At 39.5% G+C, this 19,698-nt stretch overlaps 1 protein-coding gene across 3 annotated transcripts in view; it reads right to left on the bottom strand.

Moving 5' to 3' along the window:
- Positions 1-3,435: 3,435 nt before the first annotated feature.
- The window catches only part of phldb1a (pleckstrin homology-like domain, family B, member 1a), a 30,570-nt gene continuing 14,307 nt past the window's right edge, over positions 3,436-19,698 (bottom strand). The window contains exons 10-25 of one of the 3 annotated variants that reach the window (XM_081615397.1): positions 19,051-19,179; positions 17,717-17,872; positions 16,809-16,919; positions 16,588-16,677; positions 16,360-16,476; positions 14,703-14,813; positions 14,391-14,549; positions 14,106-14,246; positions 12,718-12,837; positions 12,565-12,631; positions 11,350-11,494; positions 10,915-11,005; positions 10,107-10,253; positions 8,638-8,857; positions 5,159-5,244; positions 3,436-4,247 (exon numbers count right to left, since the gene is read on the bottom strand). In XM_081615397.1, coding sequence (XP_081471523.1) covers positions 4,107-4,247; positions 5,159-5,244; positions 8,638-8,857; positions 10,107-10,253; positions 10,915-11,005; positions 11,350-11,494; positions 12,565-12,631; positions 12,718-12,837; positions 14,106-14,246; positions 14,391-14,549; positions 14,703-14,813; positions 16,360-16,476; positions 16,588-16,677; positions 16,809-16,919; positions 17,717-17,872; positions 19,051-19,179 — 2,031 coding nt within the window. In that variant the 3' untranslated portion in view covers positions 3,436-4,106. The remainder of the gene's footprint in view (positions 4,248-5,158; positions 5,245-8,637; positions 8,858-10,106; positions 10,254-10,914; positions 11,006-11,349; positions 11,495-12,564; positions 12,632-12,717; positions 12,838-14,105; positions 14,247-14,390; positions 14,550-14,702; positions 14,814-16,359; positions 16,477-16,587; positions 16,678-16,808; positions 16,920-17,716; positions 17,873-19,050; positions 19,180-19,698) is intronic. The other 2 variants (XM_081615398.1, XM_081615399.1) reach the window with 2 other exon arrangements.

Below are 19,698 nucleotides of genomic sequence, written 5' to 3'. Positions count from 1 at the left end.
TGGTATCGAACCATGACGAAAGCGGTGACTCGCGGGGTTGTGCTTATGTACTGATCCTCGAGGACGTGACGGTAAATTAGAGGTGTATGATGTAAAAAGAAAAAACAACAACAAAAAAAACTATTAAGTCTTGCTTTGAGATCCCACAGGATATCACTTATCAACTCAAACTCCAAAGATTTGTTGATCCGGCACAATAAAGTAAACTCCTGAAAGTGACGGTTGATATCACGTGTCAGCAACTAGATACACATTTAAATTTTTTTTATGCTGTGGAAAATGGCAAATGAGATGAAAAAGAAAAGAACAGTTCAAGAAATAAAGTTAGTGTGGCACCAAGTCCCAGAAGGTCCACCAGGTTATTTACAGCACTCAAGAGTGTGATTCAGTGGTACAAAACCCCAGAGGCTCATCGTCTGTCACCTTTGAGCTTTACAGCTGATGTGCAAGATAGTTTCATGACAGCTTGAGACAAACAAAAAATCATTCCAGTGATGAATATCCGTGGTCTTTGAGTTATTTATTACACTTCAAGTTTGTGTTGCAGCTTTGTTTTGTGTTTTTACAGTTTTTATGTACTGTAACTGGATACTTTCAGGGAGAGTTTTTCATCGAACACATGCTGCCGCGCATGTGTGCCTTTCTCCTTTAGGAGAAACACATTTACATTTTCTCCTTTAGGAGAAAGGCCAAAACTAATGTAGCTTTGTGTTTTTATTTAATTCCACAATTCAAGAGAAGCAAAACTGTTTTTGTTGTGTTAGTTTTGCAACATCTATGAAATGGATGAACTTCGTGTAATTCAGCTCCAGATGAGTCATTTATTTAATTTAGGTGCCTTGGAGCTGGGATGAATCTAAAATCTTAAGGATAGTGTTGATCTGATCATGGATTGATCTGAAATATCAGCTTCTCTATTTGGTAACTACATTGTGTTGGTGTGTCACACAAAACGTAAATAAAACACACTGAAGTTTTCACTTTTAAAATGACAAAAGTTCAAGAAAATTTATCCAAAGTAGAGTCGTTTTTTTTTATTGTGACATGTAAAATTAATAATGTCCAGCGGGTGGTTACATGTATGCTGTTCATGCCTTTCCTGTCTTTATGCTTGTAATTTCTTTCGCCCTGTTAGAATATTTGGTAACTTTATTTGACTGACATGACACTGTCATAAACATGGCATAACACCTGTTATAAACATGAAGGAGTCTTAATGAATGTTTATGACTGTTATGAAATGTCAATCGGTAATAAATGACACTTTTAGTGCAAAGTTCACAATTTTACAGCACTTTTAATGCAAGTTTTAGTACAACTTTACGTTAAAACTTCATGACAAGAGTCAGACATTCATAAAGACTCTTTCATGTTTACAACAGGTGTTATGTCATGTTTATGACCGTGCCTTATGCACACCCCTTCAAATAAAGCGTTACCAAATATTTTTCGCCAAATATTGTGGCGTGTTTTTGCCATAAAACCAAAAAAAAACACTGATTACACGACCAAGTACCGTGTTATATCTTGCCTCTTTCCATTCATTACAATGAGGGATCTACATAACGCAGGAAACATCAGGAGGAAGTTCTGCCATTTCAAATGAAACCTGCTTTGATGCGTGACGTCTGCGTGTGTGTCTCAGTAAACAGAAGGCGTGTTTAGGGATGGGCATCAGAAATCTCCCCTCTTTAATCACCCAAATTAATCTGAACTCACATGTGGATTTGAAAGCTTATGAATCGGGAGCACCCGCTGCGAAGGCGGTGCCTTTGACAGGGAACTGCTGTAAACTTTCTGCCTGAGCTGGCAGGACGTCTCTGTTTCATCAGGAATTTTTAAGGGTTGTTTTTAGGCAAGCCTAATTTCTCCCATTAATGCTGACAAACTCAAATGAGAGCGGCGCTGATTTGCAGCCTATCTTATGTGAACTGGAAGGCCTGGGGGTGGGGGGCGAAGGCCTGGTCTACTCCTATGAAAGAAAGTAGAGATCACCCTGGGCTCATTAATATTTCGCCAACAATAAGGCGAGATGTCACTCACGCTCATCGCCGCGGTAATGAGCTCACATTGCCCTCTTAAAGGATCTGTTTACTATGCGGCCGGGTGCTCTGGAGGCTCAGAGACACACTGATGTGTGGAAATCTCTCCCAAGGTCAGAGGCATGCAAATCTTCATAAGGTCGCAGACCGTCTCGTCTCTCTTCTCACCTGCACGGATCTCAAAAAGGACAGCGGCTCATTTTCATAAATATTACACAACATGTTTTCACTTCGACTCAGGGAATGGGGGATTAACATTTGAAGCGCTGAATCTAATTGCTATCTGTCAGGAGCAAGGTGTGTTTTCACGATTAACTACACATCTGCTAAATATTCCTCCGATTACTGCAGGTGAATTAATCATACCGTCCAGTCAAATGTTATCATTATCAAAGCTCCTCATTCGCTTTTCTTTTTTCTAATCTATGGTGGATGGGATGTGAAATAGGTGCAGGAGAAGGAGGCTCACTTCATGAGGAGATAAGAAGTATGTTGTGCTGCATGTGTGGGGTTCAGATTTCTCCATGTTGAATCATGCATGTTGCATGTAATTTCATTTTCTCTTTTCATTATTTTTATGTAGCTCACCTACTGCAGACAAGTCAAGTAATTAATTAGGCTACCAGATAAAAGAAATAAAAAAAAACACAAACATGTTGGTCTGACTTGAGTTGATCTGCTCCAACTAGTATATACATTTATAAATAAAATAAAAGTTAACGAGCCAATTAATACAACACACCACCTGAATGTTATGTAAACGGATAAGGAGCGAGGATTTGAAGAGAACACCTTTGTGAAAGTTAGTAGCTCATTAGAGCGAGTGAGGATATTTACAGAAAGCTCGTAATTAATGACTTGTTTGTGTAGCTTCTAATTAAGGGAGGAAGAACATGGTTGTAACTTTGTTCAGTTTAACCAACGTGTCCCGTTTGCTGCCGGTATGGCCGTGGGGACAGAGACGCTTTGCTTTTATTTCAATTATTTTACTGCTGCGCCTTGGGGTTTTTTTTTATTATCGTTTTCATTTCCCTGCCCTCTGTCAATCCTCCACTCAAAGTGGAAACCTGAAATGTCAAAAGTGATTTTGTCACTTTTAAACGATTCAGATCATCGGATAACTGTAAACAATAAAATATAATCTTGGCCAATTAAAAAAATAAATAAATCCTTTCATAAGTGATAATTTCATGTATGAAGGGATTAAGGCTATTCTGACATTACATTATGATTACATTTACACATAATCAGATTTCATGGCATTATTTTTAATAAAGTTATAGGGGGAGTAAAATATTTTCTGCCTTGACACCAGTTTCCTAAACTGCCAGGACAAAACGCTAAACTTAAAAAGAAAAAACACTAATATGTTATTAAAAACAGAACAAAAACATTTGCTTTATACATTTTTATTTATATTTAATGTGTATTTTAGAATATCTTAATAGCGCTGTAAATGTTGCTTTTTATTGAAATTTTACGAGAAGTATTTGAGATTTTTATATAAACTACAAATGTATCGCTCTGTTATGTACCTGGATAAATAGCTTTTGGAGCAATATATAAATACAGATGTATTAACAAAAAATCATTCACTGTATATTTGTATTTGGCACCAAGCAAAGTTACATTTTACTTTGCAACATACATTGTTCGGCTGAAATGTTTTTAGTGAGCTTAGTGTTGCGAATATTAAATATTTTCTCCATCTGGATAAAATGTTAAAATATATAAAAACACTGCATGCTTATATTATCTTTAGAGGTGTAAACAATGATGTTTAAAAAAAAAAAAAATTAAGAAATCTTGAAAATTGTTCCGCCTGAAATCGTTCAAAGCACATTCAGAAATGACTTCATGTCGATAAAACGCGCCTCTGTCAGGACCGAGCCCTCGTTCAGTTTACGGCGTCGTGAAGTTATTTCCTCTCCTCCTGCCCTCCGGACGTTCACTCCATCCATGTCAGCTCCAGCAGGACGCAGGTCAGCGCGCCGACGTCCACTTTGCTTCCTTTTCTCCTCTTGTGATCATCATCATCCTCCTCCTCCTCCTAGCATCCGTCTCTCAGCTCATAAACTGCGTGTAGCCCTCCGCGCCCGTTACTATGACATCCATCCAGATCCTCATGGCCTCCGCAGACGGGGCCACCATGTAGTAAAGCCGGTCGTGAGTTTTCACGCAGAAGGTCAGAGCTGGATTTGGACTCTGGGTCACAACAAGAGGAGATTTTATTTTACTAAAACACAGAAACTGTTTTTCATTAATATCCAGAACGTGTTCTGGCATCCCTGGTGAAGAAGATCTGTAAATAATTATTCTCTAATTTGATTTTTTCTTTTTTAAATCCAACTTTTATGCTGCATGAATTTACTGAGTAGAAGTTAAAAAAAAAAAAATTTCAACAGTGAAATTTCCTACATTGTCTAAAATAGATTTTCGACCATTAATTAAGTCCTTAATTCGTTCTGATTTAGGATTTATGTCTGGGGTCTGAAATGGAAGAAGAGTGATTTTGTGTTTGGTGAATGACTAATCTACTAAAAGGTCAACCTAGCCACCAAAATATTTGTAAATTAAAAAAGAAGGTTTTTAAAGAGTTTCTGGTGAAATGCAGTCTAACAAGTCCAAACCGGCCCGCAGCATCACAGATCCTCCTCTGTATTCGGCCTCCGTTTTCCCAACAGTTGCAGCGTTTGTTGCTGAAAATCTCATCAGCCTGGATCTTATCGAACCGGATCCAGTCAAAGTCCAGATTGTTTTTATAGTACGAATAAGGATGACGATATTTGTTCAATCAGCAATTTTGTTAAAACAAATAATCCTCAAAGTGACATATTTCACACAACTTCAACAAAAGATGAAGTTAAACCTTTTGACATTTTTGTCCTAAAAGTTTCTCTTTGTCTAATTATCTGTGCAATTTCACTCAAAAAGAATTTTTTTAACACAAATCTGAAGCTTATCAAAGATTTCATCTGCTTAAAAAGAACACCAACATAAAAAAAAAAGAAGAAAAAAAAAATTCAATTTCTCACAAACCATTGAATTTGTAAAGAAATAAAATTAATGTAGAACGTCTGAATTTAGAAAAGTATTTATGATAGAGGAGCGTTTACCTTGGCGGCGCTGCGCAGGTGATCATAGTAAACCTCTTCAATGGCCTGGAAGTAAATGAGCCCTTTCAGCTTGGTCTCGTGCTTGTCTGAGACGAGAAAAAGAAAAAATAAATATATTAAGTTACATTACATCTTGTTGCACTGATGCAAGAGCTCTGCCAGACTGAACTCCAAACAGGAGAATCAGTGGGTGACGAGAGGAAACCGTGTTATGACAAAAGGAGAACAGGGAAGTGTTTTTTACCTACTGAGAACGGTAGAAAATATTACAGATGCCTTAATCTCTACTTTAAAAAAAAAAAAACATACGGCTTTATGAAAAATAGCACAAATAGAAGTATAAATGAGGGGTAAGAAAACTAATAAGGTTTAAATTTAAGTATAAGTGGACAGAATGGTTTTTATTCTGTTGCTTTTACTTGTTTTTTTATTTGTTTGTGCATTTTAAAATAATAATTTGAACACTTTTTAATCAGACAGATGTTGCTTCTGGTTTGAATGAAAATAATTTGGGGTTTGAGGACTTTCAGGCTTTGCTGCGAATAAGCAGAAAGAGGAACCGAAACTCAAATAAAAGACGGCAAGAACGGACACAAAAACAGAAATAAGGGATAAAAGTCTTTTCCCCAGCAGCGTCTGATCCATGAATAGGTATGAGCAGAAGTGTATCAGAGCAAAAGTTAATTAGAAGTGCGAGACTATTTCCAGCTATGCCTCAAGTCTTTGCCATCCTATTAATCTGACTTGTTTTCTTCGGTTGTACTTTCTGGATCGTCTGTCTTTCTTTCCCCTCCCTCCCTCCCTTGGTGCCTTTTTGCTGATGGCGAGGGTGAAAATTGGCATAAGTGTTAAGAAGAAACTCAACTTTTATGTACCACATTTGATGTTTTTTTTTGTTGTTGAAAAGAATGAGCTTAGAGCAGGTCAGGGGTTCTGTCAGATGTCTGGTCTCAGTTGTTCTTTCACACACAGTCGCTCCACGCCAGAGTCGTGTTGTTGCAGCGAAGCCTGACGTTGAAGTTCGTTACTTGTCGTCACTGAGCTGAAGGGCTTCTGTGGTTTTCTGGGCTTTTAAACCTGAAGTGAAATTTCTTCAGAGAAATTCAGCCTTCAGATTTCTAGATGTCTCGTCCAAACAAATCGGGAGTCGACCCTTTGACTCTCCTCAAAAGAACGGAGATGGAAACATCCTCCAACAATTAGCGGCGGTCTTTTGAGATGCCTTCCACACTTTGTTCCCACTTTCCCTTCTTCATAAGTCAAATCTGCTTAGTAATGAGATAAATGTTTTTGAAATGTGAGTTTCGTTTTATTAGTCACGAACAAGCCAGGAGCTAGCCTCCACCCTGAGAGAAACACATCCAGAGAAACTATTGCATCTTGTTTCATCACCGTCATCACCATCATCTTCGTCAGGAGTGAGCGGGTGAAAAGGCTAGGCGAGTGAATGGAGAGAGCAGCGAAAGGAGCAGTGGTGTCAGGGATGGAAATGTGCTTGGATTCCGTTTTGAAATTGATTGTAAAATAATGCTTCAAAACATGTTTGTGAATTATTCAGAAAACCACTTTTGCGCCGGATTCTGATGGACGTGAAGAACAAACTGCAGCAGCCTGATTTAGTCTTAAAACGATAAAGGGCAGCGGAGAATAAAACTCTGCTTTTTTAATTGAGAAAACGTCTAACGTTAGAGCAAAGTGCAGAATCTTTGGAGGACAAGCAGTGGCGTTTTGTGAGGAACAGAATGGGAGAAGCCCTAAGCGAGGATCTTTGAAAGTTAACAGGTTAAATCAACACAAATGACCAGGAACGGACTGAAACGGTGTGAAAAATGAAATCCAACATCAATCATTTTAGTGAGTCCGGTTAATGCAGAAAGCAAAATATTGGATTCAATGGAAGCTGAAATGTTTAGGCCTTGAAAGCAGAAGGATTTTTAATGATTTTGGAAAGCAGCGTTACCCAACACACAGACATGTGAAATTTAAAAACTTTGTAAACAACACTTTTTTTTTTAAATTACAAATGAGGCGATTTATGCACATCAAACTAAGAACGTTTGCTGCCAGATCCTCTCAATCGATGGCGTTTGACATGAACATTACTGCTGCCTTCAAATGATGCTCAGCAGATCTTATGTAACTTCTTTGCACTTCCACTGTGGCCAGCTACATTTTTTTCTCGTCTCAGAATGTGGTTAAAATTTTTCAGGCAAATTTATTAAAAATAATTGCACAAAAATAGCATGAAAAGTGAAATAAAATGTGTATTACCAGGGATTTCAATACAAATTCAACACAAAAATCCCTCCTTTGTTGTGCTAGAATTCTGCACTTGAGCACACATTGGCAAATCAGGTGTGGTTTCAGACACAACTGATGCAACCAATCAAACGCTTCGTTGGTTGCATCAGGTGGGCTCGAGACGAAAGCCCAAAATTATTCATACCCCCTGGCAGATTCAGGTTTAAAATAATCTGCATTCAACCAATAAGTTTATCTTAGAAATAAATGAGAGGCATCTCTAAACATGAAATTAATAAAGTACAGTCAGAGCAATCAGCATCTTAATTGCATTGATTTCACGAGTTTTCACTGGTATTTTATCTTTGGTGATGAAATCAGAGTTATGGCCTTGTTGCCATCACCCTAATCTTTTTTTTTTTTTTTTTTTTGTCTAAAAAGTTGCTAGGATGGAAACAGTGAGGTGACTGTTGGGCGGGTCTGTCAGTCAACCCTCTCTGAAAACGAGCAGTGGCTGATTTTCAGGGAAGATTATGCCTAAAATTGGTTTCACATGTAAACATAGGCCAAAAACGAAAGAAATCTGGGTCGATTTATTGGTGCTCTCCTAGTTTGGAGACTCCAAAATGATGACTCAGTATTACTTAAATCAGAAAAAAGAAGTTGGTTAAATTAAAAGATTACTATGAACCTAAATCTGCCAGAATATGGACAATCTTTGATTTATCTGTGCATGTTTCGAATTTAACTTGTGGAATTAACACAGAAAGCAAATGTCTGGTTTCTAAAACGAGTTTTACCCTGATTTACGTCTTCACCTGAACTCCACACTAAAAACTGATGTTAACACATCACCTTCTGCGCTAGGACACAAATAATAATGTAACTCAGCATCATAAACGAACTAGAACTGATGTGTGTGTGACCCTGGTCTTGTTTCTATGCACTTGAAGCATTTAAATTATGCCTGATAATTTATTTTCCCTGTAATTGCTCAAAAACTCTACTTTTAAAATAATACCTTGAGTTTGAGTTTAAAAAAATTTTTTTCCCCACTATAAAACATATTTAATGTGTTCTCTGTCCTCATAAAATATGTTGCATTTAGTGATTATAATGGGACAAAATGTTGAAAGGTTTTTAGGGGTGGATACATTCATGCAAAGGACTGCATAGATATATTTGCTCATGTTTATAATAATCAATATTCACACAAATCCGGCCCAACTCGTCCTCACCGACGTAATAGCAGAAGTTCCTCTTCAGACGGTCAAAAACGAACCAGCGTTTCTTCCACGATTTGATCTTGCCTCCCATCTTCACCAGGTGGCCTTTGCACATTTTCTCGGTGAGGATGACGAAGGGGCAGGTGTCTATGCAGTGACCACACGACTCCACGTGGGCGCGCAGGTCAAACTCCTCCTTACGGTTCGGCAGGTAGCGAGTCATTGGACGGGCCTGCGACAGGAAAGCGCCACATGTTGTTTCTTACTGAACTGTGAAAAGATACTAAATGGTGTTTAAGCAGAAAAAACTGTCTTACTGTTGGCTGCAGGTTTCATTTCATATTGTCATTCATTTAAATACATTTCAGTAACAGAGACAAATGTAAAAAAAAATACAAACTGTTTTTTAAATACTAAATAAGGTTCTCTTCTTGGATGTTTGCTAGATGAAGTTGTACTCTGGATCGGTTTTACGCCTCCACTCTGTCTGCTTTTGTAAACCTCTTCTTTGCTGCAGGAAACAGCAATCTCATAATTAAAACAGCAAATCAATGCGTGTTTCCCCGTCCTAGGGTCAAGGAAGATCAGCCAGATCAATCTCCAGCAGTACTGTAGTTGTGTTTTGTGGAAATACAGCACAAACAGAGAAAAAACTGTGGACTTTCATGAAAACCCGCTGAGGGACAGCGCGTCTTTGGATAAAGTCGTAGGGTGCAAACACAGGATAATAAAAATTATTTAAAAAAGGGATAATTGAAACCAAAGCACCAGACTGGAGACTTTTATCATTTTGTTTTTGGTAAAAAGACAAAAACAATAAATCAGACAAATGAAAATTATTGAGTTTCTTTTAATCTATCATGCGATTAATTGATTTATTGTTTATTATGACAGGCCTACGTGTCACTTTCAAATGCAGAGAAATGCAGACGCTGCAGCATCTGATGATTGTTGGACAAACACGGCTTTAACAAGATGCTGTGGTTCTCTAACAGCTTGCAGACTTTATTTTTAATCGTTTCAAGCGGGTTCCTCGCAGGCAGCAAAGTAAGCTTTTCACTGTAGAAGTGAAAGCGTTTCTACTATGACAAACAAACTGAATAATGATACCGAGATATATTCATCTTTGTTAGTTTTAAGGCTTTTTGTTCACTTTTATAAGGGCTTGCCAATAGTTTTGGAAGGTAGCGTAGAAAAGCTGATGTTGGCATCTTTGTTTGATTTTTCCATAATTACTGCTGGTAAACAGAGTTGCGATTAAAGCCTAGTGTATGTTATTTGTATCCATTATTTTCCACCCTACCCCTCCTCATTTCTTTTTGTCTTTCCCTCTCTCTCTCTCCCCTCCTCTCGGTCCTTCTCCTTTCTTTGACAATCTTTGATCTTCCTCCCTTTATTGCCTCGCCTCTCATCCTTTCCCCCCCTCAAGCCTCTCCTACCCCTCCATCGCCTCCCTCTTCTCTCCCCACCGCTCCACTGACCTGGGAGAAGTGCTTCTCTCTCATCTTCACCTCCTCCTCCACCAGCCTCCGCCTGTGGGCCGACTCGTCCTGAAGCCTCCTCTCGGCCTCCTCTCGCCTCCTCCGCTCCTCCTCCAACATCTGCCGCCGAGCCTGCACCTCCCTCTCCTGGGAGCGTCGGGACAGAAGAGAGCGCGGAGAGCAGAACGAGGGGGAGAGACGATAAGAGCGAGATGGGAATATATGTTAATGGCAGGCAAATATTGCGATACAAAGCAGACGACTGTCAGAGGATGCACCTGAGAATTCAAGTCCCAATCCAGGGTTTTGTAAAACCTATCCCTTTAGTCTGTGTGTGTGGAAAAGGGGAAGCTTTGCTGACGTAAAATGATCCTTTGCAGCTTTCAGATACTTACTCACAGGTCTGCTTTATTTCAGCATTAAAAAAAACTGATAAAAACAAAATATTTTATAACTTTATTTCAGAAAGTCTTCTGTTCGCCTTGACGTCTCAGGTAGATTTTAATCTACTGAAGTAAAACAGGAGATTTTCCTTAAACATCGAGTCGCATTTCGACTACGCTGAAATACGTTGTGATTTTTATCAAATAGTTTTTACCATTACTTCAGTTTTGTTCTTATTAGTATTTAATGATTTAAATACATTTTTTTCCACTCGTATAATAATATCTCTATCATGAAACAAAACGACTAAATACTGATGACAAATGATTGTGTTTTCATGTTTGTGTGCTTGTCAGACAGCAGACTGAGATGCAATGTGTTGATTTTACGTGAAAGCCCTCCAGCTGTAGCGTGGGGAACTCACTCTGTTCTCCATCAGCCTGGCTTTCTCCTGCTGCGCCTCCTTCAACATCTTCTCCATCTCCTCTATCCTCTGGGCCTCCAACCCACAGGCGCTACAAGTCACACAGGGGAAGTTCGCATTGATTACACGGCTATGACAAGGCTTCGGATGAGCAGAGGGGGCCAGAAGGAGGGGGAGGCCAAAAAAGGTAAACAAACACGCCTGGAATCAGAACAGCGGGAGAGCGAGAGCAAGACGCCGACTCTTCATTAACGCCGCGGTGGAAACTTAACTCCAGAAACTTGAATGGGTTTGGCATGGCAACAGCCAGCGCCGTCACGTGAGCAAAAAGGCGTGTAACAAAGCCCGCTGTGACAGGAACAAAGCCTAGTGACCTTTTCTTCAAACAGAGAGGGCAGACTTGGGTGTTCCCATGGAAACAGGGCAGTCTCTCACCTTTCCGGAGTACAGGCGGAGTTGCCAGTGGAGACGCTGGTCTCCAAGCTGTCGGAGCTCTCCAGGCTGAGGGTGTCGTACGCCTGGGTGCCGCTCGGTGGCGGCTGGTGGTGCAGGATTGAGTGATGGACCGTCAGAGATGGATCTGTGGAGACACACGGGGGAAATAGAGTTAGTTATTACAGCCTACAGCGCCCTCTGGTGGCATGAACGCGACACGTGTCAGTATGCTTCAGTTTTAGTTTGACGAAGTATTGATTTTAAGTAATTTTAGAATTGGAGATATTTATATTTTCTTAATAGAAAATTATTAAATAGAAAATTTTTAAACATTTATCTTTATTGCTGCTGTTTTTAACACCGTTGTAAGAAAGTCCTGGATTCAAATCTTTCTGGCGTTCTCCCTAATTGTTATGCATTCCTTATATTAACATGCTTCACACAGTTTTAGTTAAATATAAAGAGAATAAGTATATTCTCTCTTCCCATGTGCACGCAGGTTCTCTCCAAGTACTCCTGCAGACCATAAACAGGACCGTTAAGTTAAATGGTCTTCCTCAATTACCTTTATGTATGACCCAATGAAAATACAGAAGGATAGTTAATTTATTTTTATTTATTATTTTTATTTTTCATCTCAGTTGCAACAATTAGATCCTTGTCTTAATACTATTTTGTTTCTTCATTTCTTTTAACGATCAGTTTCTGTGCTTTTCAGTTGTTTTTCATCTCTTTGCCTTGTTTGTTCCTTTTTATATACAAGAAAAATATTCCCAAAATAAAAACTGATTGATTGTCATTAGTAGTGAGTGTAATGTTACACTTTTCAGCCAAAACCTTAAATCGCCTGACAGATGGAGTGAGTAAAAGCCTTGATCTCTTTACGTTTTTCTTTGCTCATATGTATTTAATGCGCTGTGGTTCAGTCGCCCACAGAGCTGCCATCTAAACTCTGACATTTCACAGCTTTTATAGCAGCATAAAGAGGGCCTCCACTAAATTAAGCACTTTGTTGTAATGTTCTTGCTGATAAATCTGTACTTTTCAACCCCGTTTCTACACCAGCAGTGTGACATATGAAAGCAATAAAGCCGATGCAGCCACATAGCTTTGCGTTGCGGGTGGTTGTAATGAATCTATACTTCTTCATGTGCATTTCTTTTTACGCACAAACTGTGTGGTTCAGGCTGGCAATTGAAAGAGGGAGTCACGTACCTTTGCACTGCAGAGCTGTTTGCTTCCTGGAGTCCATGTCTAACAGGTTTTTCTCTCTCAGCATCAACTGTAAGCCCCATGAAAGACAGAAGACGGCATCACGCTGTGAACGGCTGTTGAGGCCTGATGAGAGTTTAGAGGCATGAAACTGACCGTCGTGGCGGCATTTCTGTCATGCATGACGCCACTGGAGAGAGAGAGGAGTGCAGCGCTGCAGATCTGAGCAGGCGATGGTCCCTGTCCAACCTCACCATCTGATTTAGACTTTAACATCTTAGAGGAGAAAAACAAAACAAAACATGTTTCTGTGTTGGGTGTTAATTGTTATCGTTTAGTTTGCCCATCCCACTTTTGGTTTACAGATGGAGAAATACCAACTCTGGAATAAATGAAGGGTCCACTGCACCAAAACTCATTGAAAACTTAATTGTTATTCGACCAAACAATGATTTCTGAACTCTTCCCGAGTTAAAACATTAGTATTGTTGTGAATGAATACGAACTTGTTTTCTTTGCATTATTTGGGTTCTGAAAGCGCTGCATCTTTTTTGTTATTTTGACCATTTCTCGTTTAAATGCTAAATTTCTGCTAGGAATTTCAGAGACATGTCAGTAGCTCATAGAAAAAAAGAACAATGTTCATTTTACTCAAACATAAAAAGTAAAATCAGAGAAATTTATAATTTTAAGTGGTCGCAATCTTTTCCAGAGCTGTAAACTTACTGTTAAATGACAAGCAGCACCAAAAGTGATTGTGTAATTACATTTTTAACCACTAGAGGGCTTCAAACATCGTGGTCCTCTAACCTTTTCAACAGGTGCAGCTTTGGTAAATATTGAGTTGTCCAACAGCCTCCATACCAACAGATTGTAAAAGTGATGCAACAAGACTTATGCATTCCCATACTGTTGTGATATAACAAGGAAAACATGAAAGGAAAGCATTCTTATTCATTCACCTTGCATTATTGGTTTAATTTGTATTTGAACAAATTTCAAGTTGGAAGAATTTACAGAAATCCAATATGGCTTCCTTTAATTTTATTTACAACCACATGAAAAAAGGCTCTTTTGAAGACTTTTATTCTATAAGGTTTCCACACTAGACTATCTACTTTTGATGCGGTGAGATACATTGTTTTAGCTTGTGTTGCTATAGTTGGCCAAACGTTTTGAAGGGATTGTTCAAAATGTTTTAAATTGGCTTTAATATCCTACAGTAAATAACTAAGTATAAATTTGATACTGGCCTAGTGTCGAAAATCCAAATTCTGACTTTGAAACTCAACAGACAGTGGAAAAAGTTTTCGATTCTCTGTTGGCTTCGATTTCTACATTTGGCTTCAATAGGGCACTTCATTTTCCAGTGGCAAACATTGATAGTGCATGAATGTATAATTTCACTTCTTGTTTATCTCTCAATCATGCCACAATGTGTAAAAAGATAACCTGCTGTAAATCCAAGCTGTGTTTCTGATTAAGAACCACATTTCTAGGAGTAAATGAGGAGCTTGTCCTGTTAAGTGAGTAAGTGAATTTACCTGCCCATGTCTGCGTGAGGAAAAAGACTTTGCAGGCAGCGGTGGAGGACATGACTGAGAGTCTCCAGCAGCCATGATGTCCTGGTACCAGCGCTCAAGATTAATGGGAGTCATTGCATTCCTGCTCAGCTCAGCATGGCTCTGAGATGATCACAAGCATCCAGCCAAAGATTAAGAAAAGCAAACCACAGTGCAACAGCTCAAAAAAAAAAAGATATTTAGACAACATTCAGCTGTGAGAAAGAATGGAGAGCAGTGACAAATACGCTTCTAGAAGGGACAAACCTGTGCAGACAGAAAGGAGGAAGGACCACATGCAGCCGAGTGGCACGTGAAGGAGGATTCGGATGAGGCAAGTTGGAATGATGGAGTAGAGGTGGAAGAGGAAGGCTTAGATCTCTGCATCCCAAAGATCTGGCTTAGCTGACTCACTGTGATGTAGTCCTTTGCATGGATGCAGAGAAATACGGCATATATTTGCATAACAAAAATGGGGAGCAGAGTGTGGAAAAAAAAGTGTCAGAAGGTGCATCTATTCAAACATTTAGGTCTTTCGTTATTGGGCAATTCATAGAAAAGTGCAGAAATGCAGAGTACCTCGCACGGCAGAGCTGGAGATACAGTTAGAGAGAGGCAGTGGAGAGCAGCGGGGGAGGAGGAATAAGGATCTCCGTACATCCGATAGACATCAGACAGCCTGAGATACTCCTGCACGAACAGCCACAGCACAGGCACAACAGGGCTGAGGACAGACCCACACTGACAGGCGCCCAGAGATTTCACAAAACATGACAACGATGCAACCCGCCTCTATATTTGAAATTACGGCAAAACTCATGTCCCTTAAACGTTTTTATAACTTTAAACCAGTGTTTCTCAACCCTGGTCCTCACCAACCCACTGTGCTGCATGTTTTAGATGTGCCTCTATTCCAGAACAGCTGATTCAAATGATTGCATGACCATCAAGTGCTGCAGAAGCCTGTTAATCACCCAGAGATACAATTCAGGTGTGTGGCAGAAGGGAAAAACCTAAAACATGCAGGACAGGGGGGCGGTGAGGACCAGGGTTGAGAAACACTGGTTTAAGCAATTTATAGAAATATCAAGATATCAACTTATTTTATTGGGATTATAGTGATAGAGCAACACAAAATAGAGCAAAAATAGAGCAAAATTGTAAAAATGAAACAAAATATGGAATTTCCTCGATATGAGATCAATAAGCAGTGGCATGTGCATTTGCATTCAGCTCTTCTGTTGCTGTTGTACTATATTTCACCGCAATGAGGTTTCTGTGTTTCTGATATTGCTTTGCAAAATAGGTCGTTCTCAGTCAGACTGCATGGAGAGCCTTTAAGCATCCAATCTACACAGTGGACCAATCAGAAAACAGAAAAATAGTTTGATCAAAGTCGTTCCGTTGCAGCTTTGGCTTTATGTTTGGGGTTGCTCCATGTGTTTTCCAGCAATTAAAGGATTGCTCAGTATTTATCCACATCCATTTTCTATGCACTCAGCTCTGACCAGCTTCCCACAGCATCATACTGCCACCACAGCAGTATGATCCACTGCATGCCTTGTGGCAAACTGTAATCCTGATGCCTTACGCATTTCTTTCAAAAACAGCGTTGAAAGAAATGCCATTCTTCCACACAGACAACAAACCAAACACTCTTTGGTCCAAGAGGAATAACTCAAATAATCAATAATACTTGCTCCTTCAGCCACCTTGTGTTGCTTGGCTGCTTCTTCAGTTAATTTTCAGATCTTTCTCACTCAGTCTGGAGTTGTGATACAACAGATTTCAGATGACAAACTGAACGGTGCTCAAAGTTTTGGGATTTTAACCTAAATCTGGTTTATTCTCCAGAACTTTATCCCTTATTTGTTCGCTGTAATTCTTAACTTCTGCAGCCAGATGTTTGAAGTGAACTTTATTTAGGGGTAGCATGGAGCTAATACAAATGCAAGCCACACTTTTGAGATTTTCATTTGCCAAAGACTTATTTGAAAATGAGAAAAAGATTTAAGGGATATGAATACTTTTGCAAGGGACTGAAATCCTAAAAAATAACAAAAAAAAACAAAAAAAACACACACATATTTTGAGACGAATTAAATCTAAAACATCCAAGAAACTCAAACCTTCCAGTACACACTGCAAGCCAGCTACTGTCTTTAACATTATGCTAACGCACAACATGCCTGACGTTACTGGGGTTTCTCTGAAACTGGGACGTCCTCAGAGTTACCTCTTGCAGCCTGACAGGACAGAGCTCAGGGGAAGGGTTGTGAGAAGAGGAGGGACAGGGGCTATGAGGAGGACCGTCCTCAGAAACAAGGTCAGGCTCGCTGATGTGAAGCGATTCCTGTTCAAAAGGTTTACCTGAGTCAACAAAACAATCCACTTGTGCGACAGGTAATTGTTGTCCAGCTGAGCTGTGGTTTGGTGGTCTGGTGTCTCACATGTACCTGCTCACCTCTTTCATGCTGCCGGAGGACTTTGGGAAGTTTCTTCCTCCTGTCAGGGTGTGGTACCGCTTCTCAAGGCTGCACAGTGTGTCTTGCTCCTGGGAGGAGGATCCAATACGCTCTTACCATGTCACCCCAATGCATTTCCTTTAGACTATGAATTAACTACTAATTTCTGATGCAGAATTAAGGATTTGTATCAGTCAGAGTAGTTCTCCTTAATCCCCACCTTGTGTAGAAGCTGCAGCGTTGCTGTCCGGTCTTTGGCAATTTTCTCGCAGTCGTGGGAAGCCTGCATCCCCAGCTGCTTCACCTGAGCTTCCAGAGCAGCCATCCGCTCCTGTTAATTCAGATGTTTCTTCACTTTGTGAGGAGATTCTACCAGTTGAAAGTTTACATACATACACATATGTTTAACCATTATTTGTTTCATATATAAACGGCTGATTATACAACATAAAAAAAACAAGAAGTGGATGCACAATCTTGAAGACCCAGCATTTAAATTAGACATATTGACTCAAATATTCAAACACAAACCAGTAGAACTTTGCCTCTTAGCAAGCTGCCATCAACAAGTTTTAGGCATAATTTTTTACTTGATTTTTGATATTTCTTATGAGAAACTGAAGAGTTTGTTTAACTTTACCCGGCTCAGACTGAATTTTTGAGCATATTCCATAAACATGTTTAATGCTAGATTCGCTCCTGAAGCTTTTCCTACTTTTCTAAATGCTCCAAAACCGTGACGTCTTCCAGCCACCCTGCTGTTGATTTGAGGCTAAAGTTTGAGTTTAAATTCCCTTCACTTGATACGATGACCGAGCCACTCAGCATGATGCCACCTCTGCCATGCTTGGCAGTTAGTTCAGCTTTCTTAGGTTTGAAAGCCTCACCTTTACTTCTTCAAACACACTTCAAAACTTTGCTTAAATAGCTCAGTCTTTGTTCCAGCTCACATTCAAACTTATGCATCCAGTTCCTGCAATGAAAATTAACCAACGTTTTATGTTGCTGAAAATAATAACCGTTCAACTGCATCACTAAGAGATAAAAAATAATGACCCTCATTTTGATGAGTGTGTGTAAACTTATATATTTGTTTTTTTTCCCTGCTACACGCCACATGTGCCCCACCTTCCTGCTGGCGACACTGCTGTGATATTCGGCTCGCTCCTGGATCAGCTGCGAGCAGCGGGCCTCCTTCCTCTCCTCTAGGCGGCTCTCCTCCTCCAGCTGGCAAAACTCCAGCTCCTCAAACTGCTTGGTCCCACACTCCAGAGCCTCGGCTTTCTGTCCACATACACATAACAGACCAGATGAAGCATGCTGTTTAAAACCAAGCAGGCACGAAGAGAAAAAGAAAGTAAAATGAAGTAAAAGATTAAAAACAGTAACTGGCCTCGTCTGTGCGTGAGGTAATTCATAAAAACCCTGTTAAACGATGGAATCAGCTCTGCTAGATGATGTTCACATCCTAAAAATTACATTTCAGTATTTATTTAGCTCTGTGCAAACCTCCTCAAACTATGAGGTTGCTACGTACATTGTCTCAAGTTATTAAGAATAAGTATTGGGGGATAAGATGCTACTTTTCTTAAAGAGAAAACTGATTTTTGTCGGGTAAAAAATTTAATTTTTTTAGTAAGAACTTTCATTTCCAGATTTAAATAGAAAAAATGGGATTAGACATCAATATTTAAACATTTCTAGGTAAAGAATTCAATACTAAATGGACAGTCAAATTATTATTTTTTTACAAGACTGAATCACACTCTGTATAAAGAAACGAGACAATAACGTTGTTGCCGTGACGAGAAAGTACCAAACACAATCCCACAAATTCTTACTATTTAATTTTACTTGAAAAAAAAACAATAATTACACCAATAAAATGTTTCAATTATAGTTCATAGTGTCAGACTGTTCAGCTGTTAAACAAAATAGCTTTTTTTATTTAATACCCCAGTAATAAATAAAAGAGAGCTTAATAAATATCTTCTAAAAGAAGTGATTCCATATGTTTGCAGACTTGAAACCAATAAATCTGACGAGTTGTTTTAAAAAGACTGTTGATTCAAGTTATTGTCAGTAAATGCATGCACACTTTTTTCTTTTAGAGCAAAGCTGTTAATAACATTAGTGCTTGTTAAAAATACTACAGATGCCACTGAACAACCATAAAAAGGGAACTGCAGTAGCTGGGAGACCAAAGCTTCAGCTGCAAAAACATTGGTGGCTGTTTTAAATAATAAAAAAAAAAACTGACCTTATTTGACAAACCCCACATGTTCATGTGGCAAAGCAGAACGGCAGGAAATCTAAATTTAAATTGCCCTTTTTTTCCAAGTAGCTCTGAGTTCTCCGAGGGCAATACAGTGTTACATCTGTGATTATTTCTGTGCAGGTAAAACGGTGCTGTAGCGTTCAGGAGAGCATAACTCACTGTTCCCAGCCACGAGAACACTGACCCTGCTGAGCGGCTCCTGTAACTGTTCCCTTAGAGACAAGGGGCACATATCAAACTGCCTCTTCAGCTCATTGTACTCATTCCTCTGCTTTTCCAGGGCCTTCCGCTCAGCCGACACATTAGCTCTGCCCTAAAAACACACAAAGACAGACACACCCATACACCCACACGTACGTTCACACACAACCGTGCCCACATACCAGGGAGAAGAAAAAAAAAATCAGGGGCAACTAAAAATCCATGCAGTCTAAAGCAGATTAGTGTAAGGCAGTTTGTTTGGGGTTTTTTAAGGAGGCAGGAGTTAGAGGTTGTAAACGTGTAGCTCTGTTAAACTGGGAGACGGGTAAAGCAGCTTCTGTAAACCAGCGCAGCACTTTGAGATGAGTGGCAGAATTTCTACCGTTTGTTTGTTGTGCTGCGCGGTTTTACTGGGTAGTCGGCGGACAATAACGGTGCCTTGCAAAATTAATTTTATCTTGTGAACTTCCTACATTTGTGTCCTGGCACAATCACAAACTTTGAAATGTTTTATTGAGACTTAGCATATCTGAGAAATCTGATGTGGATTCGATGGAGAGGATCTGTGGTCATACATTTTAGAGACAGATTGTTGCTGGATTTTGGTTTTCATTGCAACACACAAAAATGG

The sequence above is a fragment of the Poecilia reticulata genome, chromosome 14, assembly GCF_904066995.2.
Source record: "Poecilia reticulata chromosome 14, P_reticulata-male-v2, whole genome shotgun sequence".
In the NCBI taxonomy this organism is placed as follows: Eukaryota; Metazoa; Chordata; class Actinopteri; order Cyprinodontiformes; family Poeciliidae; genus Poecilia; species Poecilia reticulata.
The sequence above is the reverse complement of the archived record's forward strand: the minus strand, read 5'-3'. Positions and strand labels throughout refer to the sequence as shown.